Genomic DNA, 26905 nt, shown 5'->3' on the forward strand with positions numbered 1-26905 from the left:
AAAGATCTGAATTCATCCAAACGGTGGGGAACCAACAAAATTATAGATAGATGTGAAGGATCGGAAATTATATAAACTTGATTAAGACAAATCAGGAAAGAAACAAACATCTAAATAGTAATGTCTTAAAAGAAGAAGATAATCAAAATCAACTACCGCTACTAGTAGTATTACAACTGTGATGTTCTTAGTACACTCTAAAGTTTCATACCTAGGCAGTAGGTTTTGTTTTCTTGGGGACTCGATAGCCACCAACAACACAAGCATGGTCTCTCTCGAAGGGCTCAAGTGTGACCTGTTCCGATGGTTTGAACTGATCTTGCTGCAATTTCTTCACTTCTTGTGCAAACACTGCTTCTGCTGGAACTGTTGAATCAATGCAGTTTGCCTATTGACAAACAATTACCCAAGTAAGATTCTCTCGTATACATAACTAACAAAATGCGCAAAAAAACTACTATAAGATAGATTGGAGAGCAGACACCACTCTTCCTCTTTAAGGAGGAACTCTCTAATTCTATGATAATTAAGATTGGGCTTTGGGCAGTTCTAGAGTATGAAATGAAATGTACACCCAGAAATTCTATAAACATTTCCTAACCAAAGGGATCAAGGTATCAGTATTCGAGGCTGGTGAAACCAAGTAAGGTTTTATATTCTGGCCAAAATTGGAGTGTGGGAACAAACAGTGGCCACAAGAAACCAGAACTGTAATGTAGTAAAATATGTTATGGTATGGTTAAGGACACAACGGAAAAGTAGAAATATAACACACCTTAATAGATATCACAAAGTGACCCCCATTCTTCAGGAAATATGATGCATTCAATGCTAAGATTCTAGCCTGCAAAAAAATGAAAAAGTTTAAGCATACCAAAGTTAGATCGGTGGTCGAGATACGTTATCTAAGTTTAAGAGTCATTCAAGTAAACAATAATGAATATCTAAATGCAATGTCTCGAACATTGCATCTACGACAACATGAAGTATCAAGTGTTCAACAGACAAAATATAAATGTAAATTGTGGTTCTTGTTTGTAGATGTGTAAGCCACAAAACTCCAAACCACACCAAGGACAAGTTTTCAACAGTCATTCTCCCTATTGGATACACCGAAAAAGGGTATGCTAACAAGGAAACAGCTTCGAAAAACAATTAATTCAAACTCAAGAGAGGGGTGACTAATGAGTTCTTAAGGACAAAGTTTTTCCAGTAAAAGCATCAGACACTCGAATCTGCATCATCCAAATGTCCTGAAGGGGAATCCGAGTAATTCATCACATGCTCTATACTGATAATATAGTGGATAACTGATACTCAAATAACATAGTAAGTCCCAACAGAAAAACTGAGACACATGACAAAAAAAGTGCACATTAGGTCCGCAAATGATGAACGAGCGTAAAAATACAAAAAACTAAATACACAATCAATTGAACTACAATTACAAGGCAAGCATGATTATACTACTACATGCAGCAGTGAAGACTTTCTAAATACATAAGATTACATCCGAGGTAATCTTAAAAGAAGCTGGTCCTTTATAAAACATTTGACAACATGAACACATTCAAGCTCATTTGATTGGCCAACATTTTAGAACATACTACCCAAATTCAAACTTATGGGTCCAGGTGAAATTATTTGTCGCTTCAATTCTAACAAGTTCATATTAACATTATATGGCTGTATAAAACAGATCATGTGCACAGTTAAGATAAATCCAAATCAAACTAAGTTAAAAATAGCATAAGAGATTTTAAAATTAAACTGGTTAAAATTGGAAGACTGGTAGCATCAGAAACTCGTGACTACATCATTCATAATGTCTTGAAGGGGAATCCGAGCAAAATTCATCATCTGCTTGATGTCTTAAAGTGACGCCATGAAAAAAAAATGAAAAACACAAAAAAAAAATCATAAAAACTCTTCATTCAACATCATAATGCGTCACATGATGCACAAAATGTTTTAAGTAATATCGACAAAATCAAACTTGCCTTCACATGATTCACAATAAGAAAACCCAACAACAGCAAAATCCAGAACCCACTATCAAAGAAAAGAGAATATAAAACTAGATAGGCATTTATTACTTAGTACTACCTCAATGGCATAGTTTAAAAGCAATGAAAGGTGTTCGAGAAGAAAATGAATTTTATGGCATATATCATCTATCATGTAAACATGTAATACTTGAACTGTTGTAAATATATGTGATTTAGTTAATAACAATATAGAGTTACTAACGAAGTAAGTTCAGAACCGAAACGAACTATACTACAAATAGGAAAGCTGACTTCATGATACAATTTAAACTTTTCAGATAAAGCAAACAGATTGAGGAAGTAGAAAAAACACAAACCTGATCAGGCTGGGCAACATCAGAGAATATAACATCAACCATGCCAACCAACATTCTGTACTTGGCTGGGTGTCTAGCATCTTCAATGATGGGTATAATGTTAGTCCTCTTCTTTGCCATGTTCACTAAATCCCTTCCACTTCTATGTGAAAACTCAACAGCATAGACAACTCCAGTCTATCAACACACAAAGAACATACACAAATTAGTCAACAAAACCTTTATAACCCAGAAGATGTGATACAAAATGGGGCATTTACTTACAGGTCCAACAACATCAGAAACATGGGAGACGGTTGTACCGGAAGCAGCTCCAAGATATAGAACCCGGGCACCAGGAACCTTCAAAACAAATATTTTGTTAAAAGCTTGATAAAATAAATAGAATATAAGCCAACATCGGCAAATGAATCAAAGATCATAGGGACAGAAAGAGAGAGAGTTACTCACAATCCAGACATTATCAACACCACCAAGAATGGCAGCAGCAAGCTTAGAACGGAAAGGATTCCATACCCTGTATTCAATCTTTGTTCCATCTTCATTCTGAAATTTAATTACAAAATTTGTTTAACAAAACCCTAAATGCATCAAAAAACTAGTAATAGTAAGAAAATCAAGCAAAAATCTTTTCAACATTGAGTAAAAGTTTGAGTAAACAAACATCATTAATCAAGTACCCAGAATCTAGGTTATCAGGTCGACAGTGAAACAGCAAAGTATGGAACTAAACTGATAAAAGTATACACTTTGTTAGAGAGAGAAAATCACCTGAACTGAAACCCTCTTTTCACCATAAACAGCTTCTCCAGGAACCATATTTCTAGTAACAAGCGCATCTTCTTTTCCCTTAGCGATGAACACTCCTTCATGTCTATGAGGCTCAACAATAACTTTGTTTCCACCCTTCATTCCACCACCTCTTCCTCCACCACGACCTCTTCCTCCACCGCGTCCAGCACCACGACCACCGCCTCTACCACCGAATCCGCCTCTTCCACCGCCACCATCACCGCCTCTACCACCGAATCCGCCTCTACCACCTCTTCCTCCTCTACCACCTCCGTCACTTCTGCCTCTGAATCCACCACCACCACCACCACGTCCTGAAAATCATTCAAAACAGAAATGAACATCAGATGTGAAAAGACTGAAACAACAAAATAGCAAACATAAACAGAGGGGAGGACTGAAATCTTACCTCTTGGAGGTCTCATCTTCTACGGCTTCGATTGAGATCACTTGAAGAGAACTAGGGTTTTTGAAGGAAGTAAAAGTTTGAGGGGTTTTAGGTTGTATTTATATAAACGTTCGAGAGTGTTAAGGGTTTTAGGGTTAGCTTTTGCGGCTTGAACTTAGAAATGTTAGGGCAGACTGTCGGAAGAAGCCCTAAACCTGGGGAGTTAGTGGTACCGGTGTTCCGGTGGGCTTTGACATATGGACCTCCGAAACCACCATAAGTGTGGCGGTACACTCGCATCCTAGAAATTTTAAATACACCCCTTAACTTTACTAGATCAAACTTACTGCGACCAAGTCAAGTGTTATCCACAGACCACCACCTTGTTCTAGGGGTGGGAATCGGGCGGGCTCGGTCGGGCTCGGGCTACCAAGTGCCGGGCTCGGGCGGATCGGGCTCGCATAAGCCGAGCCCGAGGTAGTGAGCCGGGCGGATCGGGCCGGGCTAATCAAAGACTTGAAGTGCCCGTAGCCCGTCCGAGCCCGGCTACCCGAACGGGTTTCAACGGGCTCGGGTTTTATGGAATCATTAAAAAATAAAAAAAATAAAAATTTAATAATAAAACAATAATTTAATTAAAAAACAATAATTAATTAAAATACCAACCATTATATATATGATTATCAGATTATAACATAATCAAAATTACATAATCACCCATTTTAATAACAAAAAATACATTTCCCTCCAACATTTTAATAACAAAAAGTCCAAAATATAAACAAAAAGTTACATTTCTCTCCGTCATCATTAATCGAGCAATTGAACTTGAGAAATGCTAGGACTAGGAATTGGTTCGGGAAATCCGTCGTTTAACGGATCAAACTCCTTCAAAGTAACATTGAGCTCATGTTTCCACCAATCCTTAAGACAAACACAACACTCTAACATTTCCGGAGTTAGGCTACTCCGATAGTCCCCCAAAATTCTTTTACCTAAAGAGAAAGCCGACTCGGAAGCAACAGTCGAAACCGGGACAGCAAGAACATCACGTGCTATTCGGGACAAAATCGGATACCTCTTCTCATTCTCACTCCACCAACCCAAAACATCGAACTTTTCAATATTATCGACCGCAGGATCTGGCTCAGACTCATATCTAGATATTTCTTCGGAAGCGGTAGCTATAGGATCCTTTCGGACTCTCTTAATGCTTCTCCAAAAAGCACCACGCCTAGACGGTCCATCTAGCTCACTCTCGGGTTCATCAACAGTAGACGACGAAGAAACGGTAGGCACACTCAAATCAGCCGTATACTCTTTAAACAATTCACGTAACTTGCCGATCATGGTGATAGATTGCTCAGAAGAACACTTGATAACATGAGCCGAAGTATCGAAACAATTCTCAAGTTCGCGTAAGAGCATATCAACTTTCATTTTGATCCTTGGATCTAAAATACATGCAACACCAAACAATACGGGAGTTTCACCCCAATACTTGCAAAATTTAGCCTCCATCGAATGAATAATGCCCGCAAACATAGGATCATGTCGATTATCCAAAAAAACCATCCCAATATCAACCAAATACTCCAAGACGGAGTTAGAAGTCACATAATCAACACCAGAAAAGAAGTTGGTTGCCTCATAAAAAGGCTTCAAAAACTTGTACAACAAATTGGCATGCTGCCAATCACTACCCGTTAAGACAAAAGGTGGAGATCGATCAGATAAGAACGAGCCAATCGGATCCCTAAACGGAAGGGCACTTCTCAACATAAGATAGGTTGAATTCCAACGATGTTTTACATCCAACTGCAATTTCTTAGGAGAATAGTTCTTTGATTCACAATGTGTTCGAAATTGTGCATTTCGAGTCTCCGATGCAGAGATATATTCAAGACAACCTTTCAGCCGTGTAAGCATTTCTTTAAACTGGGGAACTTTAAAACCATCCTGAACAACTAAGTTCAAGATATGACAGCAACATCGAACGTGAAATAGTTCGCCTCTCAATGGCAGATGAGGCATTAACTCGATTAAACGGGAAACAGACACAGTATTTGCACTAGCATTATCCATTGACAAGGAAAACACTTTGTCAGATATCATCCAATCATTAGTTAACTTATCATACAAAACATTGGCAATGTGTTCCCCAGTATGAGACTTGTCCAACAAAATGTAAGAGATAATTCTCTTTTGGACACACCAAATTTCATCAATGTAATGCGCTGTTATGCACATGTAACTAAGCCTCTGATTCGAAGACCAGATATCAGAAGTAAGAGCAATTCGACCAGGAGCACTAAGTAAAGCATTTCTAAGTGCATCTTTTTCTTCCTTAAAGTATTTAAGGATATCGTTTCTAACAGTGCTCCTAGAAAATGACTTAAACCCAGGATGGAAGGAATCAGTAATATAAAATTGAAAGAAAGGGTCCTCCACAAATTGCATCGGCAACTCGCGAAGGATTAAAAGCTTGATCGTGTTTTTGCGAGCTCTCGCCTGACTAAACTGAAATGATCCCATATTTCCACTCTCTGGATCTTGTACCAACTTTGATTGAGTTAAGTCGATTTTTAGTGCTGCAGCACACTTAAATGTGTGTCTCTTGAAATGTGTTGTCCCATTAGAAGACTTCGGATTTCGAGAAACACCACAAAAGTTGCACTTGGCCATTTTAACGATCTTGCCTCCATTTTTAGGGTCAGGAGCATCATGAAAGGAATAAAAGTTCCAAACCTTAGATGTTCTATCTCTCGAACAGGTTGATTTCCCAGTCAGCACATCTACTTCGCCTGCGGGAGAACCAGCAGGAGCAGACACACCGGGAACAGGAGGATCAGCAGTACCAGCAGGAGATATTTCTCCATGAGCACCAGTCTGACTCTCCGTCAAATCAACCTAAGTAGAACCACAGCCAACATAGAAAGTCATTCTACTAAGCTGAGTTCAGGTGAAGAGATTTAAGATAATGAAATTCATCATCGGTTTGTAGGAACATCAATATTCGTTCGGACATTCAATTTCTAACCAGCTTCCTTGAATCACCCATTTTGGTTACAGTGTTCTAACAACAAAGAAGTGTCCACAATTGAGAGAACCATTTAGGTTCTTCATCAATTCGGTCCTTCTAAGTGTTTAAACAACGCACCAAAACTGGAATGACAAGTGATCCAGTCTGAAATCTTGAGTCCTACAGAGAAGGTAAGAAACATAGAAGTCAGAAATAGACAAGTTTAAGAACTTAGAAGATAGAAAAAGAGAGAAGAGAAAAGAAATGTTTTGTAAAAACAGAGAGAAGAAATGTAGTTTAAGAAAAGAAGTTGTTAAAAAAAAGAAAAAGAGAATAGTTTTAAAAAAAGAAGAAAAAGAGAATAGAAGTAGTTTTAAACAGAGAGAAAAGAAAATTAGGTAATGGTTTTTAAAAAAGAATTGTTTTGGAAAAATAGAGAGAAGAGAAGTAGTTTAAGAAAAAAAGTTGTTAAAAAAAAAGGAAAAGAGTATAGTTTTAGAAAAAAGAAGAAAAGGAGAATAGTTTTAAAAATAGAAGAAATGGAGGCAAGATCATTATGTTGGCTCAGATCTCATGAAGTCTGACTGAGTTGTTTCAAAAAAGAGAATACTTTAATCTAAGTTGTTTAAAAAAAGAGATTCGTTTAGAAGTTAGAACTATTATTAAATTACCTAATGGTTCTGAAACAGAACACTCGGATTTGTTTAATCAGACAGATCGATAGTCAGATGACTCAGATCTGTCTGATTAAACAGATCAAACTCAAATGTTTGTGTTCTGTTTCAGAACTATAAAAAAAATCATCTAATATTTATGATCTATCATCATTCATCAATGTATATTACATTATTACGTAATGGTTCTGAAACAGAACACTCGGATCTGTTTAATCAGACAGATCGATAGTCAGATGACTCAGATCTGTCTGATTAAACAGATCAAACTCATATGTTTGTGTTCTGTTTCAGAACTAAAAAAAAAATTATCTAATATCTATGATCTATCATCATTCATCAATGTATATTACCTAATGGTTCTGAAACAGAACACTCATTTGAGTTTGATCTGTTGAATCAAATGAGTGTTCTGTTTCAGAACAAAAAAAAAAAAAAAAAAAAAAATTTCCACTAATTTTTGTCTGTACATCTTACATCAACTTGAAGCCATCAACCACAAAAAAAAAAAAAAAAAAAAAAATTACAACAGGAACAGACCCTAATCCGATCTATTTGATCAGACAAATCAAAGGTTTAGAACTCTGATCTGTCTCATCAACAGATCTGTTAACATTTTAAGATTAAACTAACTATCTTACATCTAATTACAACATAATATAACTTTTCACAAATCAAAAACAAATAACAACATCATAACAGAAAATAAAAATAAAAAACCTATCTAAGATGAGTTCGAAGGCTTAACCGCTTCATTTGATCTTAAAGATCATCAGCGTATACCATTAACGAACATCATCAGAACTCAGAAGTGATCGCCTTTCTCCAAAGTCCAAACTCGAAACCCACATCATGCAGAAGTAGAAACATATGAAGACTAAAAGTAGATAGAAGAAAAGGAATTACTAACCATTTTTAGATCCTTACTGCTCGATTTTGCTTTAGGTTTTCGATTTTTGTAGATCCTTACTAATAACTAACCAGTAGCTTTAGGTTTTCGTTTAGGTTTTTCGTTTAGGTACTAGGGTTACTAACAAACAAGCCTAAACCATTTAGGTTTTCGTGAGATTTAGGGTTTAGGTTGAAGTTTTTGGTGTGGTAGGAGAGAGAGAGAGGCGGAGAAGCAGAGAGAGGCGGAGAAGGAGAGGAGGGTTAGGGTTCGGCTGTGAGGGGTTTTATAGGCTATTCGTTTTAATCCAACGGCTGAGATGTGATTTGAAGGGGCGCCCTATCTCAGCCGTTGGATTAAAATGACACGCGGAATTACACGGGTACCCTCTCGGGCTAACTGTCGGGCTTTAGTGTCGGGCTCTGTCGTCGGGCTTATTGTCGGGCTATGCATCGGACCGGGACTCGGACGGGCTTAACGGGCCGGGACTCGGAATTGAGAACCTGTCCGAGTCCCGGCCCTATTAGCCCGATATATCGGGCCGGGTTAGCCCGGCTCGGGGCTGCTTCGGTCTCGGTCTCTCACGGTTCGGGCCGAACGGGCCGGATCGCGGATTTCCGGACTGTTTTCCCAGCCCTACCTTGTTCCCAATTTTAGTCTGATTTTTGCTCTGAAATAGAACTTCTGCCTCTGTCTCCCCAGTTGGCTCTATTTGTAACAGATCTCTCTCTCTCTCGTAACTCTCTATCTGTCTTTCTTTGTAGATCTTTCTCTCTTTGTATATCTGTTTATACAGTTCTCTCGTCAAACTATGCAAAGAACAACCGGACTTCGAGCACAGTCTCGATTCAGGTATATGCTGAGCATTAAAGATTAATTACTAATGCGTCATAATTGCGCATTATCTCACACACGATTAAGCAAGAAAATCCAAGGAAAGACTTTTAAAATTGTCCTATTTCTTAGTTTATTTTCTTTCAACTAAGGAATGACGGGACTTGTGATAATCCAAAAAATGGTCACCGGTTGATTAAGGTCAATAAAGTTAAGAAAATACCAAAAGCCCGAGGTAACCCGTGACAAGGCAACAGGGAGGTAGAATCTGAAAGAGGTATGTCACTCAAGCCCAGAACTGTGGGGTCGAAACGACTATCTTAGGTGCCTTAAGCCCTGCCTAAAATACGACCAGGTCTGCCTAAAATTTACGAGAAGACTAAGGGGGGTCCGCGTAAGTGGGTTGATACCTTAATCCTGAAACATAGCGGGTAGAAGTTTGTGTAATCTTTACCAACTTAATCCTGAATCTAATCAAAGATCTAAGTCGGTGAAGATCTTAAGTATTAAATTGAATTGGGCTTCAAGAGTCTTTCAAGGAGGAAACATCTCCTAAAAGGTCTAAACACTCGAAAACAAATATATCAAGTACCCTCAAATGAATGAAATCTCAAATATCAAAGATATGGGATAACTACAAAGGAAAACCCTAATGTCTTATAAGTACGAAATAATAGTTCTAATCCAACACGGTGGATCTGATCGTCTCCCTGCAGTCGATCAAATCATCATTTAAAAAGTTGTAAGAGCATCTCAAAGAAGGTACATTCACAAAAATACATAATGAACTCCAAGGTTCACTCAGTACTTAATATTTTAACTAGAAGGGCAATCTGACTGTCTTGAGCGTTAGAGCGGGTTTCGGACTCCTTGCAGGTTTTCCCCGAGGTCACGAGGATCAGGAACGGGATTAATCACAACAATCTCATCGTTCACATTGGGATCCAATATCACGATTCTTTTATTCTGACTGATACAAGATTGACAAATTTTGACATCAACAACTATCTCTACCTATTTTTCGGATGTGGAGTTCCTCCTTTTCTGCTTGACTGGTACATGATCTTCTTTAATGTTTAACTTAAGGGTGATGACCGACGTGTCAATCTCCTGTACTTCGTCTGTTCCGAAGGCAAAGATGTGCCAACGTTCCTTTTAGAATTTCTCAGCTTTGTCTTTTCCTCCTCAGTTAGCGTGCTAACAATGTAAGTGGTTTCCGAAGGAAAATCTTCGATCTGGATCGGGATAGTTATATCTGCAGTCTTCTTTGCTTCTTTGCTTGGAGTCGGTTTTGTCTTATTGACCATATCATCAAGCGAAGCCATTGTGATTTCTTAGAGTAAATTTGAAAATATAACATGATTCAGCGAGGAATAAAGTTGAGATTCGAGTTACCGAACGATAGTGATTTTTGCTGGAGTCGGTCCTCCTTCTAGCGTCAATTTGTTGATGCCTAAATTTGGCTTTAGATTATCATTCAGGATAAAAAGACTGCTTCATTGAATCTCGAATTTCTCATCACGAACTAGGGGCGAAACATGCATAAAACTCGAAAACCTCTCCGACGCTCAAGTTAGCAAAGGCGCTCTTACAGTCAAATTAATGAATATTGAGTAACCTTTAGAGACTTACTGAATATGTTCAGAGAAATTAAATGTGTCTACTTTGAGACGATTGGTTTACCTATTATAGGCTTCTTCAACCGAATGTAAAGTGACAGCGTGATTGAGGCGGTTGAGATCCGCCGTGTGGGATTGAAACTGTTGTTTTTCCATTAGGAGATATTAGGATACCTATTTGGGATATCCCGTATCTTTGATATTTAGGAGTTTCCTTGTTCAAGGATTCTCGATAGATTATGTTTCAGTGTTTGTAGATTATTTAAGTCATGTTTCCTCCTTGAAAGGCTCTTGAAGCCAAGTTTATTAAATACTTAAGATCCTCACCGACTGGGATCCTTGATAAGATTTTCGATATTAAGTCAGCCAGTATTAGGCACGCTTCTATCCCCCATGTTTTAGGGTCGAGGTATCGGACCCCTAATCTTCTCGTAAATCCCAGGGCAGACCTGGTTGTATTTGAGGCAGGATTGTGTCGAGGCACCTAAGACGATTATATTGAGCCCCTATTTTTTGGCTTGAGTGTTAGATCTCTTTCGTGCTCAATTTTCCTGTCGACTTGGTACGGATTGACCGGTTGGCCTTTTTGTCTTTTTGACTCATTTACCTTAGTTAATTGATGACCAATTTTTTGATCATCAATTGTTCGTTTATTCTCGTGATGTGGTTTCGTCTTTCTCTTCACCACAAAAATATTTATTATAGGTTTTGCATTTTTAGGATATCCAAGTCATTGATATTGCGCTTCAAGTTTAAATCAGCAGGATTCATATCAGGAACGATAATAATCTCTTTCATTACTTGTATCTTTTAGGTTGTGTTTGATATCAGGGAAACAATTTCCATGGAAATACAAGAGTTCCATGGAAAGTCTTCCACGGAATTTACTCCGTGGAAATAAGAGTTCTTTCATTTGTTAGTCACTTATTATTCCGTGGAATTACGAACTCTGTTATTTGGTTGACAACTAACTTCTACGAATATAATATTCAATTAAAAGTTTTTATTTACTCTTTATGTAGTCTAAATGATATTTTACTTTTACGAAAATTACATTTTCATCCTTATGTTGTCTAAATTACATTTTTACCCTTATGTTTTCAAAATCATATTTTTACCCCTATGTTGTAAAATTATTTAACCATGTGTCACTTTACTAATTTAAGGGTAAAAATGTTATTTTGATATTATACGAGGGTAAAAATGTCATTTTGACAACATAAGGGTAAAATGTCAATTTGATATTATAAAAGGGTAAGAATGTAATTTTGGCTATAAAAATCCAAAATGTCATTTTGACAACTTTGTAAACATGTCATTTGGTAAGAAGGACAAAAATGTCATTTGTCCAATGTATAAGTAAAAATTTATTTTGCTAAATTTTATGGGTAAAAATGTCATTTTGAACATATATGGAGCTAAATTTTAAGTTTTAAGTATCCGAATATATTAAAATATTTTTATTTTGATTTTTGACTTTCCACGGAAACTAATTCCGAGGGGGGAGCAAGGAATTAAAAGTGGACTATTTCATGGAAATAGATTCCCTAGGGAATTAAAGCCATGGAATTACACTTCGTATCAAACGGTGGAAATACCTATTTCCATGGAAATTCTTTTATTTCTATGGAAATGAGAGATATCAAACACACCCTTATTTTTAACACTTCAATGACAACTTCATACTTAGAAACTCATTAAGTATACAGTGTCTTCTTGTGCAGGAGTTGAATTCAACTTTCTTAAGACATGTGAATCCAAGTTCTTACTTGTGAGTAACTTGTAATATTTGTGATACATTTTCTTATTTCTTGATCTGCAAGCTGTTGAGCGAAATGACTGATATCTTTGAATGGATTAGCAGAATTGATTAAGATGAATCTGGTATCACAAGCTTTGTATTTTTTTACTGTTTCACATAAACCATATTTCTTACACATAATTATTGTTTCCTCTTTAAACCATTTGTTAGAGACATGATATAAAAAATTTTGACCAATTGATACCGTTATTTTCAGTTCAAACTTAGGTGCTATATATGGTCGGTATACTTGCCCATATTATCTCATTTGGATGAAAAAATATATGTTGCAACATTTGTTTTAATTCGATATTTGAATTGGTCCGTAGAAAAGTAGTTTTTGCAAATATATAATGGTTATGAAGATTTTGATACACTCGGTGAAGCTTAAGTTTTTACTTTCAGGTAACAAGCATAATAAATAGTTGGGTGCACATCAATGAACTTAATATCATCAAACAAGAGGTCTCTGCTTTCACTGCTAGCACTGCCATTTAGGTTATTTCTTCGCTCTTTGTATAGGTTAATTAAGATTTGGCAGCAATAAATATATCATATACCAATTGAGGCCTTCCAGGTTAACTTCTCAAACAAGCTCTTTTTGTTGCCAGTGTTATGTAGTGGTGCACATGTAGGTAAATATTTGGTTTTTCGAGCTGCAAAATTATATATCTTTGTAGTTGTGAACCATGTTTATTGTGCATTTGTTTTCCGAAGTACCCCAATCCTGGTCTGACCTATTTGCAGCTAGAAAAATGTCACTTATTGTCACAACCCAAATCCAGAGGCAACATTTTTATGTTATTAAATAAATTAATGTAAAGAAACTCGTCTCGGGATTTTATTTTTTTCCCTTGTGTGTTGTAAAGGTGGTTATGGCTATTGCAAGTTCGATAAGAGCTGTACTATCCGCAAATTTTTAGTGAACTTACTATACATAGTTTGTCTTAGTTCAAATCTTTCAAAATATGTGAAAACCCTTGCAAAAAAATTCTTTTATTTGTGGCTATTGCAAATTTGAAAGGAGCAAATATATTTTTCGTCTGTGCTATAGGCAAATTTTTGGTGAGTTTACTATAAATAGTTTGTCTTGGTTCAAATCTTTCAAAATATGTAAAAACTCTATTGCAAATTTTTTTTCATTTGTGGTTTTACTTTGCTGTTTGTTTCAAATTCAAAGTTCTTTTCACATATAATATGTCTTGCTTGTAGTTTAAGGAACAATAATTATCACCATCATCATCTTCATAAAGGTGGTGGTAATTGGCTTGAATGTAATGTGATTGAAGAAGAAGGTTTATATGATGATCTTGATGATGATGATTATTATGATAAAGGGTTTATTCTTAGATTACAAATTTATGGTGGTTTGTTCATCTTTCTTCAAATGGGCAATAACAAATATCACAATGAAATCCGGTTTACGCTTGAATCGCAATTTCAGGTAACTCTCTTTTGAATTTTTAATTTTTGTTAATAGTTTATTTTGACCCTTTTCACTCTTAACACTACCATTTGGGTTGTTCTTTGCACCTTTTGACATATTATTTGGGATTTTGCAACAATAGTCGTATGATGTACCTACCAATGCCTTCTCATTGGAGTTCCTCGAACAAGCTTCCGTTGCAGTTCAGTTTTGTGTAATGTTGCATTTGCTTTTGAAGTATTTTTGTAAACATTGGTTTTTAAAGTCTTTTTTTTTATGAACTCTTTGTTTTTGAAGTTAGAAATTTTTGTATCTTTCTAGCTACGTATCATGTCTATTGTGCATTTGTTTCCTGAAGTACCCTGAACACGACCCAACCTATTTCTAGCTAACAAATGTCACAACCCAAACCTAGGGGTTTTTGTTTTATGTTATTGAAATGATTGATGTAAAAAAGTTGTATGTGAAATTTCTTTTTCTCTATTATATTGTGAAAGGTAGTTCTGACTATTGCAAGTTTCTCTCGAGCAAATATGCTTCTCTGTCAGGCTCTCGGTATCATTTTTGTTGAGTTTACTGTAACAACTTTTTAAATTCAAATCTTTGAAAATATGTGAAAACTCAATTGTAGAAAAAAAAATTGTTTGTACTTTTACGTTTTTGTTGAACTTGGACATATAATTGTTTTAAGTTCCTTTCGACTTGCAGGACTTCGATAACATTAACTCTCCAGTTTTATGCTCCAGCACATCTCTGCCACATTTCTCAGAAGTTTTAATTCTTCATTATGTCGGTATTTAGTTTTTTATGTTCATTTAGTAGTCATACTTTAACGGCGGTCGCTCACTTTGTTACTTTGCTTACACCTGTACAACCATTCGAAACGTCAAAAACGAAAAGCTCAAGGGTGATGAATGTATTTTATATTATAAATAAAAGGAAGAAAGTCCATGTGACAGTTTTTGTGTTCATATGTAATGTAATTTTTTTTTTGATGAAAAATATGTAATGTAATTGTTATGTAGAAACTGTATGTTACGCTGGACTGTGTTCTACGTATAAATATTTTAAGAGGGTATCTGAATTCAACAATATGCACTTGCGTTCACAATTATCATGTGTCAACAAATTTCGCCGTGCCAGAGGAAGTGGTTATACCTTTTTTTTTTTTTTTTGATGAAGAAAGTGGTTATACCTAGTTAGTTACAAAATGAAAAGAAAAATGATAAAAGGTGTGTTAACCGGTTTATTCGTACCAAAAGAAACTAATAAATATTTATTTATTAGAACAAAGCAATTACCATCCGAACTAATTTTTAAACTAAACGCTTCAAACAAAAACTTATCTTTGCAGGTCTTAAACCCTTCAATTATTACCTAATTCACATAACATGAGAATATTAAAGTAAACTACGAACTAAAAAAGAGACCAATAACTTCATATCTTCGTACATGCTTCACATCCATCTCTTCAAACTTGGACGTTAATACATCGGCTCATCCTCTACAAAAAATTCCAATTGAGAAATTGGTTAATTGACTACATTAAAAAAACTGGTCGGTAAGAAAACCTAATTGATTTTCATTTTTACCTTAACTATAATTCCAACATTTTTAAGTAACAATTAGAAAAGCCGCGAAGAAACTCAACAGCTAAGACATTTAGTCGAACACTCTTTAACAAAAATTTGGGACAAAGGCGATTGAACAAAAAAAAAGATCAAACTCTTTAACTAACAAATATTGAAATTGGATTAAAAAAAAAAGGTTTAACTAATAAACTTAGATCAAAATCGGCAGAGCCCGTTGAACAAAATCAAAGAGACGGAGAAGAATAATCTAAACAAATTAGGAAAATAGAGAAAGGGAAAAGATTGATTCAACCTGTCGGTTGTTCTCAACATATTGTAAACATATCTATGAAGAAAAATGGACCAAGAGATCATACCTTGTATAGGAAAGAGCGAAAGAGGGTTCCGGCCTCTGGGAGAGAGTAGTAGTGGAGAATGTAAGGCTGATGCATTAAGTTTCTAAGTCCCTCTCAAGTCATAATGGAATGAAACCGTTGAAGAGAGAGACTTAATTGTCGGGTTCAATGACATTAAGAGAGAATGTTGGAGGGACATGCATATTTACTGTTTTAAGGGTAGATGGATTTAATGCATCTAACAACTAAAACATGATCTAAAATAAAATAGACTATCGCGATTGTCATGAGGTTTGTTAAATAAATTTAGTGAGTGGGTGAACGATTTTACATTTTTTTGAAAAGGTGAGAGATCAAACGGGCAAAATTCTAGATTAAATCAAACGGACGGCATATTTACTGTTTTAAGGGTAGATGGATTTAATGCATCTAACAACTAAAACATGATCTAAAATAAAATAGACTATCGCGATTGTCATGAGGTTTGTTAAATAAATTTAGTGAGTGGGTGAACGATTTTACATTTTCTTGAAAAGGTGAGAGATCAAACGGGCAAAATTCTAGATTAAATAAAACGGACGGCATATTTACTGTTTTAAGGGTAGATGGATTTAATGCATCTAACAACTAAAACATGATCTAAAATAAAATAGACTATCGCGATTGTCATGAGGTTTGTTAAATAAATTTAGTGAGTGGGTGAACGATTTTACATTTTCTTGAAAAGGTGAGAGATCAAACGGGCAAAATTCTAGATTAAATCAAACGGACGGCATATTTACTGTTTTAAGGGTAGATGGATTTAATGCATCTAACAACTAAAACATGATCTAAAATAAAATAGACTATCGCGATTGTCATGAGGTTTGTTAAATAAATTTAGTGAGTGGGTGAACGATTTTACATTTTCTTGAAAAGGTGAGAGATCAAACGGGCAAAATTCTAAATTAAATAAAACGGACGGCATATTTACTGTTTTAAGGGTAGATGGATTTAATGCATCTAACAACTAAAACATGATCTAAAATAAAATAGACTATCGCGATTGTCATGAGGTTTGTTAAATAAATTTAGTGAGTGGGTGAACGATTTTACATTTTCTTGAAAAGGTGAGAGATCAAACGGGCAAAATTCTAAATTAAATAAAACGGACGGCATATTTACTGTTTTAAGGGTAGATGGATTTAATGCATCTAACAACTAAAACATGATCTAAAATAAAATAGACTATCGCGATTGTCATGAGGTTTGTTAAATAAATTTAGTGAGTGGGTGAACGATTTTACATTTTCTTGAAAAGGTGAGAGATCAAACGGGCAAAATTCTAGATTAAATAAAACGGACGGCATATTTACTGTTTTAAGGGTAGATGGATTTAATGCATCTAACAACTAAAACATGATCTAAAATAAAATAGACTATCGCTATTGTCATGAGGTTTGTTAAATAAATTTAGTGAGTGGGTGAACGATTTTACATTTTCTTGAAAAGGTGAGAGATCAAACGGGCAAAATTCTAGATTAAATAAAACGGACGGCATATTTACTGTTTTAAGGGTTGATGGATTTAATGCATCTAACAACTAAAACATGATCTAAAATAAAATAGACTATCGCGATTGTCATGAGGTTTGTTAAATAAATTTAGTGAGTGGGTGAACAATTTTACATTTTCTTGAAAAGGTGAGAGATCAAACGGGCAAAATTCTAGATTAAATAAAACGGACGGCATTTCTCTTTTTTTCGATTTATATTTAACAACAGTTTTTTTTTTTGAATTGTTCAGCGTGTGCCTCGAACCTTTGACCTCTAGGTGGAAGATTATACCTCTTACCACTCCAACTAAGGGTTGTTGGCGAATCTAACAACAGTTGTCCACTAGTTGGCACTACAAAACTTACCAGATTTAGCTATGGATCGAGGTCGTAGTTGATACGTAGAAGTCCGTAGCAGTTGATCGTTTACTACGACCTTGACTCCGTGACTGAAAGTGCCGTAGCAAAAGGTTTTTGCTACGATCTTTTTGCTACGGCTGTGGTCCGTAACGGAAATTTCTCATCTTTCGCTACAGATTTTTCTCGTAGTTAAAAGTCTTTTGTTTTTTCAAATAATATGACCGTTGGATGTGTAATAATTACGGCAAAATCCGTAGCAAAAGGTCCTGAATTTCAAATATAATCTTACTGTTGGATGTGTAATAGTTATGGTATAGTCCGTAGTAAGATGTCATATATTTTTTAAATAATGTGACTGTTGGTTTTTATTTGTTACAGCAGTTCCCATAGTAAAAAGTCAGCAAAAGGTGAAATACGACGTCAAACCTGGACTCATTTGACCTGTTATATACACACAATAACTGATATCACTTCATAATTAAGATGCATATGCAACAAGACGCACATATAAATAATTGAATTCAATTAATATCATTAGAAATCTATTGTATTTCGACAAAACCTTCCACTCACTTATATCCATCATACCTAATAAGAGTTGAACCTAATACTAACAAAATTTTGTTATCCATAAAAAAATCCAAGTTCACCATGTCTATCTAGGAATTCACCACATATTATATCAAAAAAAAAGAATCTCCCTCCAGCATGCCCGTGTCCAACTTATCCTGCATCGTTACAATATAAAATATCATCAAAAACCATATAAAATCGAAGATGATCATGAAATATCAAATGATATGAAAGAAAAGAAAGATTCGAGTTAACTTGATAAGAAGGATCCACAAGAGTGCATGAGAAAAAAAAGTATCAGACAACTGATGGTGGCCATATGAATACAATTATTATGCTGTTAATGTTGCCCCACTAAATGCAAGTATCTCGTTCTGAATAACTAGCCCAACAAAGAGCTGTATTCTTCCAAGGGCATGACCAACCCAACAAGAAATGTATCTAAGCCCAAAGGCAAAGAGAAAGTAGAGTCGTTCTATCTGTCTAGAAGGATTCGATAAAGAGAATGTGAATGGGCGTGAGATCAATATATAAACACAGAAAGTGAAAAGCAAAAGTAGCAAAAGGCACTTGGTGATCTAGCTACATGAAGAACAATAATTCTATTTTGAAGAGCAGTGTGTTATAGTTTTACACTTTCCTGAAGCAATAAGATGATGGATGGGATGTTAGCCTTTAAACAAAATAATTCTAGTTTAAAATTCACGAATATAACTCAACCAATATTCACACAATCAGCCATAATAGTTTCAGGTAAAATACACAAACAGTAGAGATTATATAGTGTTAGATATCTGACATATTTCTTGTCTAAGTTCTTCACTTTAGAATGATCATTCAAAACATAATTGACATGAGATATATATTTTGTATACTTGGGTAACCTCGCTACATGAAGAACTACCAATTTATTTAGTATAGATATATTTATATCAATGATGAATACATATAAACTAAATTAGGTTTTTTATTATACAAAACCTGCAATAGATTCCAAACAGAATCATGCAAACATCTACATAGGACATTAGGTTAACTTATTTTGCATACTTGAATAAATATATTCAAGGAAGTGTATCATAAATATATCGAATGAAGTAACTTACAAACGTACCGCATATAATCTCATGGCTTCCAAAAAGTAGTAGCATGCTTATTGTTGCTCAGTGCTGGAGGATGAAGTACCCTATAAATAGTTAAAGTAATTATTATTTGTTTGAAATAGGAAAAATAGTTGAAACTTTGACAAGTTATAATAATTTTTAGATTACACACATATAAAAATGTACATACCTGATGAGATAGTCGTGATATCTCCCTTCTCATTTGATCCATAATAGTCAACATATCATCACGGTCTTTGCGTAGCATTTCAACTTGTTCCGTCAAATTGTTGATCTTGTCATCATTGTTGGTAGAACTTGAAGAACTTTTATCAGTTTTGTTAAATTTCATTCTAGGTCCTACAACACGCCATCGCCCCTTTTTCTCAGGTCCTACAACTTGCGAGTAGATGTCTCCAGCCAAGTCCACAGTAGATCCTGAAATAAGACGACATCTTCGCCACCGCTGCTCAAGATCTCATCCATCTTGTTCTGCGTCGTAAGTATACAACAAAAGTTTAGATTCAAAGATGAATACGAATATTATAAGAGTACATTTCAAGCAACTGTAAACATATTAGCATAATACTATTCTCTCGGTTGCAACGTCAGAAGCTACAGTCCCATCCGAACGACGATGTGTCTTCTTATAAATCAATGACCGAGTAGGCTTGACATTCATTGCAGCTTCTATCTATAAGAAGAAAGGAAATAAAGGGAAAAAAAGACAAATAATATAAGTAATTTTACATTGATACAACTCTTTATATGATAATTTATGTGGATTTTACCTCCTTAGCGTAATTCATATTAGATTTGGAACCACCAATATGTGGATCCTTGCTCATCGCCTTATTCTTCTTGTTTGTCTCACTTGCTTTCTATACAATGAAGTTGAATTCAATATAAACTATACTACTCGTTAGGTTTTATGATGAAAATAAAGATGAAATATATAAAACTATATATATGTAGGATACGATAGACCAACCTTGAAATCAGAATTTGTTTGCCAATAACTAACCATATTCACCCATTGAGTTGGTATGACACTTTTTGGACAGTTAGCATACCACTCGTTATGATTGTTGTATGGGTCAAAATGTTTCCGCTTCATTTTGTACTTATGGCTCCTCCAACAGTTGTTTAGAGTAATCTCTAACCAACGATCATATCCTTTGGGAATGTCAAAGATATTCTAAGAAAAATAAACATTTATAAGAAAAGAAAGACATACATCAAATACAATCATATATAAGATTGGACAGAAAGAAAAAGTGAGCAATAATCTTTACCTCCAAGTCATCTTTCACCCGTTTTACCCTCTCTACCTTATCAACCATTTTGCTCCATACAGGCTCGTCAAATGGGAAGTGTTCACCATCTTTGGCTAACTTTCCTACATAAGCAGCTAATTTTGTAGAATTTTTACCATAAGGAATTCCATCCTGAGTAGTTACCGTAAGTTTGGTGCCAGGAGGAATCTTTGATAAAAATTCCAACTTAGCTAGACCTCTTTTTCGTTTAAGAGATTGAGATTGTTCTCTGGCCATCACCTTCCTAAAAGCTTTATATCCTGTCTCCTATACAGTTTTCCAAGTTAGATCACTACAAAGAAAACATAGGTTAATATTGAAGAAAAATGTACGTGATACTTCCCATCATTATTATATTCAAAAATTCGAAGTAAAAATGTTATCATTCATAAATATATTTAAATACTTAAAGGAATTGTTAAGTTGTCATTCTGTTTTGAAAATATAATTATGACAGATGCATTCATATGTCTGAATCCTCATCGTCCTCTTCATCACCATCTTCATTGTCATCTTCATTTTCATCATCTTCCTCATCAACATCTTCATCCTCGTCATTTGTGCTTTCATCTTCATCTGCACTTTCAGTGTCATCATTATATATGACATTCATTGAATCAGTTGCCTGGGTACGACTTGTGTTCACAGGTGTTTCAATTGTAGTTCCAATCAAATCCTCTCGTACTTATGTTATATCGTTTTCTTCTTCATTAACGGCATGTGCTAGGTGAGGAAAAGGTTCAATATCCAATAATTGATCGTCTATCCCCAAGTCAAAAGTGTCTCTTGGCTTATTATTAACAACAACCTGCCATCTTGGTTCAGTGGGATCTTCAACATAAAAAACTTGTTTGACTTGAGATGCTAGGACATATGGCTCGTCTCTTTGCGATGCAAGTAAATGATTGAAATTAACAAGAGTGAATCCTAACTCATCTTTTTTTATGCCTTTGCCTTTGTCAACATCAACCCAATCACACTTGAATAGTAAGAAATTACGGTTACGTGGATATGACACCTCAATAATGTCATTTAAACGTCCGTAATATAATGTCTCTCCGTTCACTGGATTTTTGTCCTTCGCACTGGAAAAGTTCATGACTGTTGCTGTAAGCATTACACCACTGTTTTGAGTTTTAAAATCACGTTCTCTTTCTAATGTTTTAAATACATATCCATTCACCGTGTAACCGGTGAACCTTTTTGCATGAGAGCGCAGACCTCGAGCTAATGAATCGAGATCTTCAGAAATTGGTTGTTTTGCTTGTTTTTTCCGCTCAATTTCTTCACTAAACCACTTGGCAAAATCCCTTTTGTGCCTTTTTTGTTTTTCAAGGGCTGAAATTCTTCGTCCAGCCATCAAATTAACATATGATGCATGTTGCCTGTATAGAAAATTATGCTTTATAAGGAAAAACGCCATCATCATTCTTAACAATATGCTTGAATAACAATGAAATAAGAGAAAAAAATTCTTACTTCACATATGGAGAAACATCATCGTCATTAAACAATATGTAGTCGTGCACTTGTTTTCTTTCTATAGGATCAAGAATAAAGCCCTGGAGCCCCCCAATATGGCTATTATCTTTGTATCTAGGTGGTCTTTCTAATTGAGTCTCCACATCTCCCAAATACCTTGTCAAAAATGTGAGGCATTCATTGGCAATATATCCTTCTGCAATAGATCCTTCGGGTTGAGCTCTATTCCGCACATACGACTTTAAAGTACATAAAAATCTATTTGCAAAGACATGTATCCATAAACTAAATTAGTTTGGGTATTATAAACTAAAAAAATTAAAAAATTATTATAACTTGCAAGATATTTTACCTTTCTATAGGATACATCCATCGAAAATGGACAGGACCACCTATACGTGCCTCAGATGCTAAATGGATGACCAAATGGATCATAATATCAAAAAAGGAAGGGGGAAAGATCCTCTCTAAGTTGCAAAGAGTTGTAGGAATACGCTCCTCCAAGTTTTTGAAATCATCTGGTGTGTTCACTTTAGAGCATAAATCACGAAAAAATGAACTTAACTCTATTATAATAGAGCTGACTTGCTTTGGCAATGTCTTCCGAATAGCAAGAGGCAGAAATTGTTGCATAATAACGTGTGAATCATGGCTCTTTAAACCAGATATTTTGCGTTCTTTTACATTAATTCGACTAGCAAAGTTTGAAGAATAGCCTTCTGGTATCTTTATATTCTTTAAAATCTTGCAAAATAACTCTTTTCTAGGCTTGTCCATGGAGTAACATGCAGGGGGTATATAACATTTTGTACTATTTTCCTCAAACCGTAGATGAAGTTCAGACCTGATTTCCATATCTTTCAAGTCAAGTCTTGCTTTTGCATGATCTTTTGATTTCTTGTCAATATCCAGAAGTGTACCGACAATATTATCAAATACATTTTTCTCAATGTGCATGACATCAAGATTGTGTTTAAGAAGATTTTCAGCAAAACTAGGTACCTCATACAATATACTCAATTTTTTCCAATTATCTGGAAAGTTAGGTAAAGACTCAGTCTCTCTTGGTCTCTTTCTTCGAATAGATGACAATGTATCTTTGACTTCAGGTTTTTTCCCAAATTTACACTGCACATCTTTTAGCTTCTCCAAGACATCCTTCCCGGTAAGTGGAGTTGGGGCCATTTCACATTCAACGGTTCCATCAAATTCCTTTTTAAGTGTGCGAAACCTATGATTTAAAGGTAACCATCGTCTGTGGCCCATGTAGCATATTTTTTTCGAATGCTTCAAACGCTTGTGGTGTGTATGCTTATGACACGTGGGACATGCCTTAAAACCCTTGGTGCTCCATCCAGAAAGCATTGCAAAACCGGGAAAGTCACTTATAGTCCATAATATCCCTGCATGTAATTTGAACATTTCCTTACTGAATGAGTCGTATGCCTCGACTCCTTCCCATAATTCTTTTAGCTCTTCTACTAGAGGTCTCATATATATGTCGATGTCATTACCTGGACTTTTAGGACCCGGTATAAGCAACGACAAAATCATGTGAGGTTGTTTCATACACAACCATGGTGGCAAATTGTAAGGAATAAGCACCACTGGCCAAGTACTATGCGCACAACTCATTGTTCTAAATGGATTAAACCCATCACTCGCTAAACCTAATCGTACACTTCTCAAGTCTTTTGCGAATGTTGGATTTTTTTCATCAAAATGTTTCCAAGCCATCGAATCTGCAGGATGTCGTAAAACTCCATCTCTTGTGCGAACTTCTTCGTGCCATCTCATGTCTTGCGCCACTTCTGGAGACATATACAAGCGTTGCAACCTTGGAATCAAAGGAAAGTGGCGAAGGATCTTAACAGGTGTATTCTTTTTCTTTCCAGATCTTACAACCTTCCATCGGGATGCCCCACAAATAGCGCAAGATTGTAGGTTAGAATTTTCCTTCCAAAACAACATACAATCATTTTCACACGCGTCTATCTTATTATAACTCAATCCTAGATCAGAAATAATCTTTTTACACTGTGTAAAATTCTCTGGCAAAGTACATCCATCTGGTAAAGACCCTCTTAATAACTGAAGCATCATACTAAAAGTTTTATTACTCCACCCACCAAGGCATTTAAAATGCCACATTCGAATAAGAAATGCTAACATTGTTTTTTTCTCACATCCTGGGTACAATTGCTTTTTTGCTTCTTCTAATAACTTGTTAAATTGTCCAGAAGTAGTATTACTGCTACTACCATTGGCTCCTTCCACCCCATCAACCATGTCTTCATTTCTATTGGGAAACAAATCATGCAACATACCGTTGATATTATCCTCATTAACATTCTCATCACTTAGATGTTCTCTATTCTCAACTATTATAGGTGACTTTGATGTCGTTTCTGCTCTCTCTCCATGATGATACCATGTTGTATATGTTCCCAACATCCCTCTACATACCAAATGGTCATAGATAGTGTCTCTATCTTTGAAGATGAAGTTCTTACAATCTATACATGGACACCTTATAAGACCTTCTTCGTTAACATAACCATGAGCAAAAGCATAATCCAAAAACGCAAAAACTCCTTCATCATAACCTTGAGAATTTTTACACAGATGAATCCAACTTTTATCCATCAGCTTCAGAAAACACTTAAAAGAACTTAATAAGTGAAATTTTTTTAGAAATACGATCTACAACTCTGTTACAACAAACAACAGTTTAAAAAAAATTGTAATGAAACTCAAAATTATATTGTGACTAACACTTTTAAAATTCAGCGCCACTATTAACATTTAGCTACTGCTTGGGTTGTTAAAATACAACAATAACAATCTTGCCGCAAGGCAACGTAGTTTGCCTAGTTTACACTAACCTAAAACAAAGGAAAATCAAGAAATATGGAGAAGAGAAAGTAAAATTTCTGGGTAGTTCTATATGATCACTATATTTTACTGCATTGAATTAAAAGGTAAACACAATCAACTCATGCAAAAACCATATAATGAGATAAACTCACTTGTAAATATCAGAGATATCATCCAAAGTTCTCAACAATCAATATTAGAGATCATCAAATCTTCATAGAAACTCAATTTTCAACAACAAGATCAACATCCATTTATCAATAACCATTCACGGAAACTCAATTTAATTCAATTGCCATTTGTGTAGGTGGGAAGTATTTAGATCAAAATCCTAAACATTCGAATTCTAGTAATCATAGATCTTTACTACTTACCAACTACAATTTCAAACTTGAACCAATTATAGAACCAAATTGAATATACAATTGAGGAAAACTTTTAGAAAGATGATAAATCTGAGTAATTTCTGACCTAATTAATCAAAGAGTAAGAGAATCAACCCTTGCTTCCTGTTCATACTTTCTCACTCTATAAATTACTTTAGCCATTTTAATGATGTTATAAATATTCAAGTTTGAGATTGAAACTTCATATTTCCATTCTCTTTTAAAGCTTTTGGAGCAAAACTATAGATGGATTTCAGCAATTTAAAATTAATCTAATACAACTACATCAGTTTTTCCAACAATTGAAAATTTAGGGTTTGAAATTATGAAACAAAATCAAAAGATAAAGAAGTACCTGACTTGTCTCCCACCAGCAAATCAATAAAACCCTTCTTAAAAAATCTGTTCTTTATCTCTCTCTACTACCTCTCCTTCTTTGAAAGTATGAACAAGAATCGCTCTCCTTCCCTCAAAAATCTCTCTCCGAGTTCGATGACGAGTAGTGGTATTTATTTCGAAAACCTACTCAAAAATTCCTCTCCTCGTCGAGCTCGAAAATCTCTCTTTGTTGCAGCCTAGAAATCTCTCTCCTTCCCTCAAAAATCTCTTGCCCTAAACTTCTCGATTTGTTCTATTTCCAAAAAAAATATGGGATGATTTAGGCACAGCAAAACCTAACATCTTTTACAGAAGGCGCCCAAACATTTTCCCTCTTTTACAGTGAGCACCCAAGGTTTTGGCGCAACTTCTAATCTTTTCGCGCAATATCCAAATTTTTGGCGGAGTTTTTTCGCTCCCAACTTAATGCTACAATTTTGATACATTAGCTATGCCACAAGCCGTAGCGACTGACGACCAGTTGCTATGCCTTTTAGGTCGTAGCCAAAAGAGGCTTTTAAATTTTTCGAAATAATTGCGTGTCAAACATATTTAAGACGGACTCATCTGTAGCAGGTGCATATATAGTTTGTAGTTGTTGGTCGACATTTGCTACGAACAGAAGATATCCATAGCAAATGGTGGCTAGTAGCTACGCTTATTGAAGACCATAACAAAAGGGTCGTAGCTAATGTCTGTCAATTTTGTAGTGTGGGCTCCCCAAATCAAAATTCTATCTCATGAATCAAATAGTGGTTTCTTCAATCAACCAGCAAACTAATGATTACGAACATGTCTTTTTGGAAGCTTCCAGCTCATCAACAACTTCCTGTTGCTTCTGCCCAAAATGTGACAATCTTTAATCATCATACTAATTTAAATCTTATTTATAGTGGCTAGTTACTACCCTAAATCATGGGTTATTTTCAGGTTCTATTAATGCATTAGTGGAAGGGAAGTTCAAACCTAGTTTACTTTCATTACCTCAATTGAGGTTAAGAGGATATGATGGGATTTCGGCTGGTAACCTATGATTTTAGGGATTCATTCTTCTTCAATGAGTCCTATGCAAACATATTTTATCTTGATTTTACTTAGATGGAGGAAGAAGATGAATTAAATTGAAAAAGAAGAAGATGAGTCAAAACTTCTTGAATTA

General features: G+C 35.3%; 3 protein-coding genes, 1 long non-coding RNA gene and 2 other non-coding genes across 6 annotated transcripts; all 6 read right to left on the reverse strand.

Moving 5' to 3' along the window:
- Positions 1-58: 58 nt before the first annotated feature.
- LOC147548403 (rRNA 2'-O-methyltransferase fibrillarin 1-like) lies at positions 59-3934 on the reverse strand. The gene is made up of 7 exons (XM_086666425.1): positions 3567-3934; positions 3137-3471; positions 2816-2911; positions 2630-2707; positions 2366-2542; positions 776-844; positions 59-388 (listed from the first exon to the last, which is right to left on the reverse strand). The coding sequence occupies exons 1-7, from the start codon at positions 3580-3582 to the stop codon at positions 212-214; spliced, it is 948 nt and encodes a 315-aa protein (XP_086522551.1). The 5' UTR covers positions 3583-3934; the 3' UTR covers positions 59-211.
- On the reverse strand, positions 1218-1287 carry LOC147548404 (small nucleolar RNA snoR60). Its single transcript, XR_015239058.1, has one exon. It is a non-coding gene; the product is annotated as a small nucleolar RNA snoR60 (small nucleolar RNA).
- LOC147548405 (small nucleolar RNA snoR60) lies at positions 1794-1866 on the reverse strand. Its single transcript, XR_015239057.1, has one exon. It is a non-coding gene; the product is annotated as a small nucleolar RNA snoR60 (small nucleolar RNA).
- Positions 3935-4355: 421 nt separating the features above from the next.
- On the reverse strand, positions 4356-10289 carry LOC147548406 (zinc finger BED domain-containing protein RICESLEEPER 3-like). The gene is made up of 4 exons (XM_086668039.1): positions 10167-10289; positions 6706-6747; positions 5544-6455; positions 4356-4802 (listed from the first exon to the last, which is right to left on the reverse strand). The coding sequence occupies exons 1-4, from the start codon at positions 10287-10289 to the stop codon at positions 4356-4358; spliced, it is 1524 nt and encodes a 507-aa protein (XP_086524165.1).
- A 4774-nt stretch (positions 10290-15063) lies between these two features.
- Positions 15064-15913, reverse strand: LOC147548407 (uncharacterized). Its single transcript, XR_015237197.1, has 2 exons — positions 15759-15913; positions 15064-15314 (listed from the first exon to the last, which is right to left on the reverse strand). It is a non-coding gene; the product is annotated as an uncharacterized LOC147548407 (long non-coding RNA).
- Positions 15914-18139: 2226 nt separating this feature from the next.
- LOC147548408 (uncharacterized) lies at positions 18140-24751 on the reverse strand. The gene is made up of 8 exons (XM_086668040.1): positions 22458-24751; positions 22103-22363; positions 20603-22008; positions 20299-20505; positions 20099-20188; positions 19498-20001; positions 19319-19390; positions 18140-18359 (listed from the first exon to the last, which is right to left on the reverse strand). The coding sequence occupies exons 1-3, from the start codon at positions 24749-24751 to the stop codon at positions 21309-21311; spliced, it is 3255 nt and encodes a 1084-aa protein (XP_086524166.1). The 3' UTR covers positions 18140-18359; positions 19319-19390; positions 19498-20001; positions 20099-20188; positions 20299-20505; positions 20603-21308.
- Between the last annotated feature and the right edge of the window lie 2154 nt (positions 24752-26905).

The sequence above is a fragment of the Eschscholzia californica genome, unplaced genomic scaffold, assembly GCF_041429995.1.
Source record: "Eschscholzia californica isolate CP2 unplaced genomic scaffold, dmEscCali1.0.p SCAF_3, whole genome shotgun sequence".
NCBI lineage: Eukaryota > Viridiplantae > Streptophyta > Magnoliopsida > Ranunculales > Papaveraceae > Eschscholzia > Eschscholzia californica.

What these genes read in the sequence shown, in the direction of transcription:
- LOC147548403 (XM_086666425.1), bottom strand. An exon ending in GTGTTGATAATGTCTGGATT is followed by an intron (nt 2,708 to 2,815) that starts GTGAGTAACTCT and finishes TTTGTTTTGAAG; the next exon opens with GTTCCTGGTGCCCGGGTTCT. An exon ending in ATGTTGCCCAGCCTGATCAG is followed by an intron (nt 845 to 2,365) that starts GTTTGTGTTTTT and finishes ATTTTTTTGCAG; the next exon opens with GCTAGAATCTTAGCATTGAA.
- LOC147548406 (XM_086668039.1), bottom strand. Translation starts at nt 10,289, where the DNA reads ATGGCTTCGCTTGATGATATGGTCAATAAGACAAAACCGACTCCAAGC. An exon ending in CTTCGGAAACCACTTACATT is followed by an intron (nt 6,748 to 10,166) that starts GTTAGCACGCTA and finishes CCTTCTCTGTAG; the next exon opens with GACTCAAGATTTCAGACTGG. An exon ending in TGAGAGGCGAACTATTTCAC is followed by an intron (nt 4,803 to 5,543) that starts GTTCGATGTTGC and finishes GATGAACCCGAG; the next exon opens with AGTGAGCTAGATGGACCGTC.
- LOC147548408 (XM_086668040.1), bottom strand. Translation starts at nt 24,751, where the DNA reads ATGGATAAAAGTTGGATTCATCTGTGTAAAAATTCTCAAGGTTATGAT. An exon ending in TGGATGTATCCTATAGAAAG is followed by an intron (nt 22,364 to 22,457) that starts GTAAAATATCTT and finishes CTTTGCAAATAG; the next exon opens with ATTTTTATGTACTTTAAAGT. An exon ending in GATGTTTCTCCATATGTGAA is followed by an intron (nt 22,009 to 22,102) that starts GTAAGAATTTTT and finishes TTTTCTATACAG; the next exon opens with GCAACATGCATCATATGTTA.